This window comes from Apaloderma vittatum, unplaced genomic scaffold (assembly GCF_000703405.1).
Source record: "Apaloderma vittatum isolate BGI_N311 unplaced genomic scaffold, ASM70340v1 scaffold9935, whole genome shotgun sequence".
Classification (NCBI taxonomy): Eukaryota; Metazoa; Chordata; class Aves; order Trogoniformes; family Trogonidae; genus Apaloderma; species Apaloderma vittatum.
The window spans coordinates 38,210-51,130 of NW_009718616.1; the positions used below are offsets into that span (position 1 = coordinate 38,210).

The 12,921-nt window shown below is 37.6% G+C and overlaps 1 protein-coding gene across 1 annotated transcript in view; it reads right to left on the reverse strand.

The window, feature by feature from the left end:
* Window positions 1-1,683: 1,683 nt before the first annotated feature.
* The window catches only part of LOC104274618 (sodium/potassium-transporting ATPase subunit beta-1-interacting protein 3), a gene marked incomplete at its 3' end in the record, with an annotated part of 104,159 nt that continues 92,921 nt past the window's right edge, over window positions 1,684-12,921 (reverse strand). Inside the window, exon 4 of the mRNA XM_009870304.1 lies at window positions 1,684-1,881. Coding sequence (XP_009868606.1) covers window positions 1,684-1,881 — 198 coding nt within the window. The remainder of the gene's footprint in view (window positions 1,882-12,921) is intronic.

Below are 12,921 nucleotides of genomic sequence, written 5' to 3' on the forward strand. Positions count from 1 at the left end.
GAGCCTTGAGCAGCCTGATCTAGTTGAGAGGCATCCCTGCCCATGACAGGGAGGTTGGACTAGATGATCTCTAAGGTCCCTTCCAGCCTAGGCCACTCTATGATTCTATGAAATGCTATAATATATGTTGACATATGCAGAGCTGAGCCTCAGGAGAAGTGATTTTATCTGCACTGGAAAAGACCCTCAGTCTTTGCTGCCTGACTGAACGACAGTCAGGAGAAAGCTTGTGTAGATGCTCGTGAAGTCACTGGTGCCTGAGAAGGTGATCGGCCAGGAGCAGACACGTGGCTTGTGTAGGTGCATGTGATGTCACTGGTGTGTTAACCAAGTGCAGTAGCTCAGACCTTGGTTGTCAAATGGAAATTCATTAATCATTGCTATAAGATACAAATTTATCAAATCTTAATTGAAAGCAGGCAAGGAAAAAGCACTCAGCATCTTACAAAAGTCATTTAGTAACATAGAGAAATTATCTTCATCTTTTAGACTACTTCATTCTAGGCACTTCAAGACGACAATAAATGTAACCGCATACACTGTTTGTTTTTTTAAAAAAGAGAAATGTCCTTATCTTGAAAAAATATAAAAATTAAAATTTGCAAATAATTTTAAACTAAAGAGTGAGATTTATCCTGCAGATCCCTTTTACTTTGCTAGCAAAAATATTTACCATTCAGTTAGTAAAACAGCTTTAAGTACTGCATAGACGAAGAACATCCAGCCTTTCTGGTTGCTCAGACCAGGTAGCTCACCTCCTGGTAGGTGTGGACTGCAGACTGCACCTCTCTGACAAGCCCTGGTGGCCATGGTTAGGACTCAGTATGTTCTCAGTACAGGCCTGGACATCTGAGGTGTATCAGACCCATGTGGACCCACCTAGGGTGGGCCAGTTGCTACGTACTATGCACAGCTACGTAGAGAAGGAGCTACCACTCCTAGGAGACTATACGCAGTTCATGTCAAACAACCTTCTAATCACAAGCAGAAGCAGCCATCAGATTGAGAAAAGACTGTGGCCAAGACTGGTCTCTTGCTTTCAAAGCAACTCATCCAGCCCCAGCGCTTCCCTGTGCCATAGTTTTTTTACAACAACTTCTTGTATTTGTAGTTTTTAACTGGTATTGCAACTACAAAATCTGGATCATGGAGGTAGAGTACTCTGATAATGCAGAGTTCAAAAAAAAGAACAAATAACATGGTTAAGTATAAATGAGTACTTTAATTCCTAATACTTCTCTGACCTTTTTCAAGTATTACATTCATATCTCACTTTGGGAAGGAACTTTCCTGTGTATCACATAAAATATATTTACATTCAGGGCTGAATAAATACCATCATTCACTGTGAACTTCAGAAAGGTTTAGGCAAATTAATTTTGGACAAGATTGCTCTTCTTTGCTGTACATGTCTCAATGAATGAAAGCCAAGAACTCAAGTTAATTTTCACCTGGTCCAGCAAAGACCAGAATAGGGACTCCACCTTTACAGAGCTTTACATGATATAAGGAAAGAAGAGTACACATTTTAATTATGCGAATATCATTCTCTAATATAAAATACAATTAAAAAATCTATGCTGCTGTCTATCAACTACAACATACCCCTTTCAGGACAGAGAGACCCAACAGCATGCGAAAGGACTGCCAGAATCCGAGCACAGAAAGAAACAGGGAACTTACAGAGAGGAGTATTTGGATAGCGCTGTGAATGACCTCTAGGTACTGGAAATCAATCATGCAGCCCGTCACGGAGATGTAGGAGTAATCCTCTAGGATGCCAGGGGCAGAAGGACGCACCACCCTCCGTATGCAGCCAGGACCGTGTTCCCGCCACCAAGAGCGGTGCATTGAGATGTTGAAGGTCATGAGATCGGTTTCCTAGGAGACAGGGAGGGAAAAAGTGTGAAAAGATCTAATTTTGTGTCATTTAAGGTAAAGGAAGGGAAATGATGTTTTCACTCATCAAAGGAAGGGAAATAAAAGATGTTTCAACTATTATAAGGAAAATGAGATAAATAACTTCCCCCTCACTCTAGTAACATTAACAAGAGAGTAGGTTGTTAAAGGGGAGAAGGGAAATTGCAAATATTTATTGTTTATTTTATAATTATGCATAGGAGCTTCTGTCTAGCAGAAGAACTGTTGTACTAGATACTGTAAAAAACATGGTGCATTTCCTACATCTCCATGGACTTATAGTCTGAAAAGCAATTTCGTTGTTATTTAATTAGAATGTCACTTAAGAATTCATTCTTTTTTTTAACACATAACAGAGACAATTTTACACCATGGTACTGGAGACAATCTAAACCAAGCTTCCACCTTATTTATATAAAATATTAACTATAAATTATAGCTATTATTTTAAGTTGGACTGGAGATGGGCAGACTGTTCCGGCTGCCAAAGATTTAAATGAAAAGTTATGTCCAGCCAAGCACCCTGCTGTCTCTTCTGCCCTCTGCCCCCTATCCAAATCACCAGGACACCTACTTTGGTGAATGTATCTGGGTTTATAATACAAGCAACAACTTCTCTTAAATTATCTTCAGCCCAAACCACAGCCTGTCTGATCAGGCCTTAAACCTATCTAATGGGAACTGGCTGCATTGTAGCCCACACAGAATGTAAAATGTCTGTGCATTTTAGTAAACGTCACCCCACTTCCACTTGGAGCAGTACTCAATTTAGTACTGATGTCCTAAAGATTTTCTAACAGCTTTTCTATGAAGTACGAACAGGAAAATTCACCTGAATTTAGGTCTTTAGGTCACGCTCAAGTTAAATGCACTGAGGTTGAATGGATGCCATTTAAATGCAGGAAAAACCCATCCTCCTCACTGGTGTTAAGTAAGAGTTGAGTTATATTGATACTTTAAACAACTAATTCAGATTCACATTTCCATGTTTCCCATTCTCAACTCCAAGGTAGCTGTAAAAAATATGTGCAAAACTGTCAGCCATATGCCCACAAAATAATCCCCTTTCCATACATGCCAGGTTGTGAGCACTGCTATGACATGGACTTGCCCTTTGCATCTCACTCCAAAAATCTGTCCTGTCAGTTTACTTTCACCCTGACCAAAGGGACATTCAGTACAGATTCCAGTTGCAGAATTAGTCCTCTTGCTGCTTTCTCTGTTAACTGTCTTTATTCTGTCCACACCTGGAAATGAAGAGGTGAATTACATCCTGCCAGTCTCTACTACTGCTAGTTAGCAGTAAGAAATCTGCCTCTGCGATCTGCTGTTTTGCTCTCCATTACTTCCTTCCCTTAAAATGCAGACTCACTAGAGTATTATTTACACTTGATGAAGCATTTGTCTTTTGACTTTGCATGTCATTCCTAGATATTGGTTTAGAACATTTTCAGCTGCAGTATGAAAATGACTTGTGAAATCAGAAGTTGGTAGACAACTCAGTTTAATGAAAATATAATTATAAATACATAGTCACAGGAAAACAGCTGAGGCTTTCTGTGTACAACAACACCAGAGATTGCACAGTGTTATCAAGTGCTTTTAACAATTGTCAACTGTAAGAAATATCATTTGTCAAGTAGCACACATTCACTCACATCTACTTCAGTAACTCTTTGGTGAGCAGGAATAGGGATTTGCCATGTGGGTCAGCATGTATCAGATATTGCAAGGTAATGCTTTGTTATCACAATTGTGGGAATAAATCACGACGTTTGTGGCATCGATGTTACAAATTTATTTTCTCTCAAGTTTTTTTTCCTTCCTTTTTTTTTTTTGTCTTTAAGTTTTGATTATTATGCTCTGTTTCATTGTTTGTGCTTGGCTACTCCACAGCCAATGGCACAGAGAAATGGTGAGTTTGCATAGTCAAACAGCTTGATAAATACTGCTAACACATTTAACATGTAAGAGTTTGGCATGTGGTCTATACCAACAACTCTTATAAATAAAACCTTTCATTTCTGGAATATTTTTATGTTTGATTCTTGAGATGATATAAAAAATTGTTTGACTTCAATGTCAAGTACATATTTCATGGGTGCTGGTGACGCAGCGAGAGAAGGAAACAGCAATATCATAGTTAAAATTCTTTGACTGAAAACAAAAGAGATGTCATTACAGCACTTGCTGCTTTTTTCAAAAAAAGTTATTATTTGGAAATTACAGAAAAATGCTAGAAGAAGTGTTTTTCATAATTTTCACTATGTAAATGTCCTGAGGAGTCCTCAAAGCAGGTAAAAGTGAGTAATGATGGCCCAGCAAAGATCAGTCTTATAAATGCAAAGAAAACCACCTGGTGCATTAGCTTGACCTCTAAAATATCACTTCACAAAATGGCAGCTGTAAGCTGTTTGAGCTGATAAATGTTAAGCTGCTGATCAATAAAAGAAAGCCTGACAAAAATCAATTATTTTTTTTTAGTGGCTTAAGCACACTCCTCTCTAACTTCTTGGAGATTCTTAATCCATAAAGCGAGTCGAATGTGCCAGGCATTAAAAAATTAACCTGTATATTTACCGTCACTTACAGAAATTTACAAAATCCAGAAACTGTGTGTACAACTTTTAAATACCAGTGAACGTCTGAGAGTGTTTCAGTATTTGTGAACTCAGCCCTTGCACCCTGTGCTTGGTGGAAAAACTGCTGCCCAAGTGGCTTATTCTCAGTTGTATGTTAATAAAGTCTAGAATTCTTTCAGAAAAGACTTGAAGTTTTACAATAGATCATATACTTTTTTTCCAATGTCATATGCAGTCATTAAGCAAACGTATATAAAATTCTTAATCTTCAGCAGGTGATGTAATGTAAACTGCTTATTTCTTATAAAAGAATGCTGCTGCACCATAGCAAGAGACTCAGTTTCAGACTCTGTACAAGAGACATCAAGCAGTCTCTTTGGAATTCATTTAGCAATTGAAATTTCAATCATGGATGGAAAATCGCTGTCTTCTGAGCTTCAAACCCATAACACACATCTTTATCTTAGTTCCATACATCAGCAGGTGATCTATACTTCCTCAGCTGGTAACCTCTCAGACAGATGCCATAAATGAAGACTGGGCAGAATACAGATAATAGAACTTCAAGGAAAGTCATGGGGGACTTAAGAGAAGTGAGGCAGTGAAGATTAATCCTATATCCTACTCCTTTTCAGCCAGCTCTGAAGCGGTGCTCCAGTCTGTGGTGAGTTTTCTCCTGAGCAGAGGTGCAGCCCAGTAATCACATTTTCACTGACCTAGAGTCCTACTTCACTGTCTACAGCTTTCTAAGCTTTTAAACTATGCATAGGATTTGTCTTGGCTGGCAGCCTGAGGATTAATTTTGATCATTATTGGAAATCTTTACTATGGCAGGTACTTCCTTTTAGGTGAGATGTAATCCCATTAAGTCCCAATAATACTGTTTTCCTAAGTGCTCGGAGATAATGTTTAATTTCATTACATCTGCTTAAATTCTACATTTGGGTTCAAGTGGACATTTTCTATTGGGCAGGGCTTTGAGCATCCTGGTCTAGTCAAAGATGTCCCTGTCCATGGCAGAGAAGTTGGTCTAGATGATTTTTGAAGGTCCCTTCCGACCCAAACACTTCTGTGATTTTATGATTCTATTTTTAGGTGGTGAACAGAGAAAAATTTCAACAGATAGCATAACATAGTTTATTTTAAAACTAAAATATTTCCATTTATTCAAGTATAATTCATGTATAGTACCTATAACAACAAAATAAAAAAGGAATTGAGAAATAAAGCCTAACTAAAATTACCAGAGGTAAAGAGAAAAAGATACTAAAACTCCAGGAAAAAAACCCAACACAACAAGATTGCCTCATATAACAAAGGGATACAATGATGTGACGTGATGATTATGCATTGCAGAAATATTTTTTTTCCCACTGTATGTTTCTGCTTTACGACATGTTATTTTATATTTGTTTCCTTCATTCCTTGTTAATATCTGAAAAATACATGATTAGGAAAACTGTAAGAAAGACACTGTATGAGTGGGATGGAAGGGAAAAGTTTTTTCCTCAGTGAGACAGCAGTCAACACCTGAAATTTCACAGAAAGGTGCAAGAACACAGAGGCCTGGCAAAGCATATTGTTAGGGATTTTAACTCCATTGTTATCTGTGTGGTACCTAGCCTTTCCTAACAGTTTTAAATTTTTTTAAAATATTTTTTATATTTTTATATTTACATCCTAAAAGCATATTATAAATAAACATTAATTAGGTTGCAGCAATAAGGATTCCCATTCCATTTCCTATGAGTAACAAAGATGCTCTAGTTCTGACTTTCTACCTAGTTTCTGGCTTTACCAGTGAGGAGAAAAGTTTCCCAAATAAACACCCGGTTAACAGGTGATAGAGGATAACATGCATAATGCTGAGAAAAATTACCTTTCCTTGTAATTAGCTATACCCAATTAAGATTGTAGTTAAGATTCAGTGGTGTTGGCAAGAACAAGGGACATACACATTCCTTAGTATCTAATTTCAAGGAGACATTAATCCTCATTAGATACAAATGATGTCCTCCATCATTAATGAAACTGGCTCTAATTGTAGATGTACCTTGAAGCATAAGCTATTAGCTAAAGAGCCCCATTGGCAGCATAACCTTAGTTTTCCATCCTGTTATTTCTTGAAACCACAGGTTCTGATCTCAGCTTGCTCTGTGGGCAACTCGTTAGTCTCCATCTCCTCCAACTACTGCGGAACAAACTGGTTTTGAAGGCATGGACAGATAATACGAAAAAAATCCACTGACAAATAGGAAATCTTGTGCCCCTAGCTCCCACACTGTCTCGATTGGGATGCTCATTTTTGAATATTGACTATTGACTCTTTTTTTTTTCAGTTTGTTTTTAATTTGAACTCTTGCTTCAGTGTTACACAGATGGCTTTTATCTACCTCATGAGCTAGAGATCAAAGGTAGCCCACTCAATATTTGTGAAACTCCCGCTAATTCAATGGAATAATGAACCATGCTGCTTCCAGACAAGCTCTCTAGGTTGAGGTAGCTGAACACTGTGGTGAAGAGATTACATGAAGAATGTTCTTAAATTGAAGCTTACTGGTTGAGTCTATTGGGACTATTCAGCTGTCTGAACTGGCCAATACAATGAGCCTAGCAAATACTTCTCTTTCTGACAGCAAACTCAACACATGCTAGACCAGAGGGACTATATGATACACATAAATTAATTACTACTCAAAGAGAAAATTCACAATATCAAGATCTTCTGACTTAAGACATTGAGGTAACTCCCATATCATGGGCTGAGAGTGCTTAAAAGACGTAAAAAGGTAAAGTAACTTTGAGGAGTAAGCTTAGAGGTTCGTGGTTCTCATTCACTGAGATTAGAAGTTCGCAGGCTGAGCAAATTCTGTAAACATGACATTGGATCATGACTACAGGAAAGGATCTCAAATTTTTCCATACTGTTAAAAAGTTACACTGATGTAATCTATTTTTGCAGTCAACCCATATTACAACACTTGTTAATCTTTTGACTACATGCCACCTCCAAACAAAACATGCATGATTTAGTAGTGTCTTCTTCTTTCACTTCTTCTACTCTTTGGGCTACAGAGAGTGTCATCATATTTTATTTAATTTTTAAAAAGTGAACGGAAGAGCTTCTGGATATATATTAGAAAAACAGGCAGATGATCTACCTAAATGATAAAAATAGTTCCTCTGTGTTGTTTAATTTGCCGAATGCTCAAGGATCAGTCTCCTTCCTTGCCAATCAGGCAATTTAAAAATTAGGTTTACCAAACTTACTAGTAAAGTGGAATGTGTTTAGAAAGCCAGAAGGTGAGAAGTCAACAAGAAAAGCATATTGCTGTCCTCGTCATGCAGCATTATTACTAGTCACAAGAACAAGCCATAAGAACCAGCAAGAGCCTGTTTTCTGAAACTTGTTGCTCCTAAAGACGAGCTCTGATCTCTGGCAATATTCAGATCCATGCTCAAATCACAGCTCCATGGCTTATGCCTTTTCCTTGGTTCACGTCCCTTTTGTGGAAGTCACTCTGCCTGGGAAACAGCTCATAGATATAACACGTTACAACAGAAATAAGCTCCAAGTCCAAATGAAAAAAACATGAGATAAGACAGGGTGATTGGATCAATATGAATATGAGCTTACTCATCTCTTGTCATAGGAAGTTCGACATGAGCACAGAAGTTCAATATGAGCCCAAAGAAGTCATGACTGCTCAGAAAAGCTGTTGTGCTCCGATGGAGTCCTTGACATACGATTAAGCTGAGCACTTAGTTTGAAAATTGCTCTCACCTATTCCCTCTAACGATCTAGAGCTCTGAGACAACACAGGTTTGGAGTGATGGCAAAATTGCGAGCGCTGCTTCAAGTTGTGAAGACTGGGAATAGGGTAAGGGTTTGTGTGAAGTCAAGAGTTTGTGCAGGTTGGTGTGTCCCTCACTCAAGCCATATTCAACTTGAAACAAAGAACTGAGACAAGACTGAAATGTAACTATAACAGTGAAAAACCAGAAATGTCATTGGCAGGCCATATGTAGCTACCAGCACAAATGGTGCAGGAAAACAAATGGTGCAGGAGAACATTTGAAAAAGGAGCTTATAATGTAAAGCAATTTTCAGTCTTAGCAAGAACTTTTTAACATATTTTTTATATTTTTTTTGCTGTTGTTTTTAAAGTAAATTGCGAAATCCCTGCGGAGTTACGCATACACATGAAATATCAGAAAATAAAAATGTTACCAACACACCTTACCTCAAAGATAAACTGCCTCAAACAGTTACAGAGAACTCTTCCCACACTATTTTGTAATATTTTATTTATTCATACCTAGAGCAGAAGTTACCAGGCTGATGCACGTAAGTACCTTACCACTGTGTACAGTCTCTAAGCATTTTGACAAATACAATCATTAAGAAAGTATGTACCCACTGAGAAGACTCTTGCAATGGCAATGGGGATTGGATTTCTACAAGTAAAATGGACAGGTCTGACCTGGCTTGACCATGCTAAAATTGTTTGTTCTTCTGTAGTTCTTTGTCTTAGTGTGACAAACCCTGCAAAACTGATCCTGTCTTGGGGTTTTAGTCCTAACACTGCTGGGAAATCTATGCAAATAGGAGACACAGTTTGTGCCAAAAGCCCACATAAACCCGTATGACGAACAGATGCAATGTAGCCTCTAACCAAAATAGGATTCAACTTTGTTATTATTCAAGTAACTGTATATTGGGCACACTGGTTTTGAAAAAAGACAAAGGATGGGGATAAAGACATGACTAAGAATACAATGTTGCAGCAATAAGTAGTTATTTTTAATAATTTCCTTAATTTCTGGTAGGTTCTGTGCTCTGTCTCTCTGTCCCAATTACAAGAATACTACCATACCTTTTGCTATGTGAGGAGATAAACGATGCCCTGGAGATAAACGCTATACTGGATATAAATGCCTGAGACACTGGGCCCAAATTTAAGGGTCTGTACCAGACTCCAATGACATTAAAAAGCATAATAAAAAGACTTTTTAAAACTCACTTGAATGTTAAAATTTCTGGCAAGAAAAATAACTCCCTCTTTTGAGATTAACCAGAATATTCCTACCTGCATCCAGGAACACTTTTAAAGATTAATAGGCCAGCTTAAGCAGCTGCTGTTGTTTTCTCCGCTTTGCTTGCTTGAAGCAATGCAATTGCTCATGATATTGCCAACTCTTGTTGTTTTATGGCAAGTCTGGTTATGTTCAGCACTTTTGTTAAAGTCTCCATTCCCAGGGACACGAGATTATAGTAAGAAGTTCTGCTTGTTTCAACAAAGAGAGCTGAAGAGTAAAATCTTCAAAAATCATGAGCCCTTACTCCTAAGCACTTCCTGTCTGGGCTGTAACTTGCATTATTTGCTGCTTTTCTGAAAGCTAGTCTCCTGGAATCTAGATGGAAAGCATCTGCATCCCCTGTCCAGATCACAGTCATCCAGGGCACCATGTGCCATAGACCCCCATCTCACACAACCATCAATCCATCACTGTATAGGAAAGGATCAACTGTTTTTAACTGTTATCAAAGTGTATGACTTAAGTACACCCTAAAAGAGTAAAAGACACAGGTCATAAGCAATACTCAATTTAATTGTTATTTTAAATCAAACCGCATGATTTACTGGAACTTCTGTCAGGAGATCCTATTTTTTAGTTTAGAGTGTGTGCAAAGGGCTACTGTAAAGCTGCGCTAATTTGTTGCATCTTTTCAGTTAACTCCTATACAACTCATTAAATACAAGTATCTGCCACTAACAGAATGCCAAGAAGTGAGTACCTGCACTGCTGAAGCCCGTCTGAAGACTCAGAATACAAAATTAGACACAATGCAATAAGCAACTCAAGAGTATTGAACTGCTAGGGAACTACTTTCCTACTATTTTCATGTCAATGAGGCACAAGATGCTCCTAGAAACATACGAATCCTCATGACATTTTTGTTTCTATATTTCTTGTCTATGATATCAGGTCATCATATCTCTGCCATTCCCTCAAGCTTCATGGTCAAGGTTTGTCAATGACCTTGGCTTTAGCAGAGCAATCCTTGGATCATAGACTTCAGCTTGCATTTTGCTGGAGCAATGGCAGTCTCCAAAATGAAACTGATACACATTTTTAAAAAAATAAAGACAATCTCCATAGAATCTTCAAATTTACATGACAAAACTTGAAATTCTTCCTTTCCTAGCAGAAGAAGTGAATCACTGATGACTACGGAAAGGGGAATCTCCTGTATGATTCGCTTAATTAGTCATTTCAGATTGACTGTGGGCATTAGTCCACATTTAAGGTCGCTTAAAACATTTTATATATTTATGTAAATATAAAAATATATATATACTACACAGTATGCATATATTTATGAATTTACATATATATATGACCCATGTATATGTATATGTATATCTACCTGTACAAATGAATGATTCAGCAGTGCTTCCCTGCAAAAAACTGTGAAGTGTGGTCAAAGAAGGCAGCATTAACAATCTCCTTCAGCAATATATTGTACCCTGGCCTTAATCAGATTAATTTAATTTGAAGCCTAATCAACCTCTAAACTTCAATAACTCTCACAGACATTCACTCAAAAGAGAGGTTTCATTTGTCCCCTTCAGTCATTTTCAGAAGGCTATTCTGGGAACAAGGACCTCTTCTTCTCTGATATACAATCTCCACAGCAGACCTACACTCATCCTAATAAAACTTTCCAAATTCTTTTGATGACATTAGTCACAGGGATCTGATTGTGTCCTGTAAGTTTTGGATAATTACATGTTTGTCATGCCAAAGGAAATCAGTGAGGTGCTAAACCTCCCTCTATTTTTTTTATTTTGAAGAAATTCCTCACAAAAGTTGCTTTAATCAAGCCAGTTGAGTAAGTATCCCAGAAAAGTATTTTTAATTCTGGAGGGAACTATAAAAGGCTCTGTTAAGAACTTAAAGTCTAGGTGGATTACTTAACGGTCTTGTTAACAGATGTTCCATAAAGCTGGTCACTTTAAGAGATTAATAAAGCCATAGAGAAACTTAATGATCCATTCGCTCTTTAACATCACAGATTTGTCTGTAATGTAATCCTTCATCACGTAATTCTTAATATATCCTGCTCTAATAAATAAGAACAAAACGAGAGCACTGCAGAGATATAAGAGCATATTGATATTTCAAATGATAGTTTCATTTCACTGTCAAATTTGAAATAATATTAACAGACAAAGGGAAGAACAATAATCAATTTTTAGATAGGTTGCTGGAGTTGTGAATGACAGCAGGGCACAACTGTAAAAGGACAAATAATATTAATATTAGTTTCATACTGAACACAAAATCAAGACTACTAGGTAAAGAGTTTCCTCAAATAGAAGAATTGTCAGTTTCCTTTAGAAAAAAACAAAAAAGCAAAAAAAATTGCCAATATAAGGCCTTTTTCTACAAGCTGCTGAGCATCTCCAAGACACTTTCAAGATCATTAATCTTTACAATAAATAACAGTAACTACTAATATAAATAGCATTTTCACTTCGTGTTTCTATTTGTAAAACTGGTTTTAGAATCAGCGACACAAGGAAGTCAGTGTGACTGCAGAAGGCACCTGAAAGTCAGAGAAGTCCCCAAAGCTACAGAGTTGATTTGACAAGCATGTATGCACGCTACTTAATTTCAACAAGCAACTCATTGACATTAGGGACTAGGGCCAGCAAGAAAGGCAATGAAAAAGATATGAGTGGAAAGGATGAGACAGGTAAGAACATACAAGTATATTCTTACTAGGCTAACTGAAGACTAAATACAGAATTTCCTTTCAGTACAGTATGTCCTATAGAGAGCTGTGTAGCACACTGACGAATAGTGGAAGATTTCCTTGACCAAACAGGTGACATATTTTGCTGTAAAATTCTAGTTAAGTTTGCGAAAACTGTCCACAGGTTATTGTAATGGATGTTAATATTACTCTGAGATGCAACTGCTGCTGTTTTAAGAATATGTTTTTTAAAGTGGATTTCACTTTCAGCCTCTGAGAGAGGAAGAGGAGCATGAAGAAAGCACGTTTACATTTAGCCTACTCCTTGCTTGTGGCCACCTAATGTCTGTGTGCTAAATGGCAAACATATAGACAAATTCAGCGCTAAGTATGTCTGGAAAAAGATGGTAGATTGGATAAAGAAGAGAAATGTTGAGATGTGGAGATATCAAATAGGACACAAGACAGTTTTCTGCCCCTTATTACTCGCTGGCCCTCATAGACTTCCCCACTGCTGCTCTTTCAGTAACGGCCTCTTCTCAGAGCCAGAAAATGAAAAATTTTGCTTCTAAAAGCACTGCTGCGGGCTCACTGGATGAGAGGGGACGGGTCAGCTTTACTTGCTCACCAGCTGGGCACCGAATCTGTGGCTTA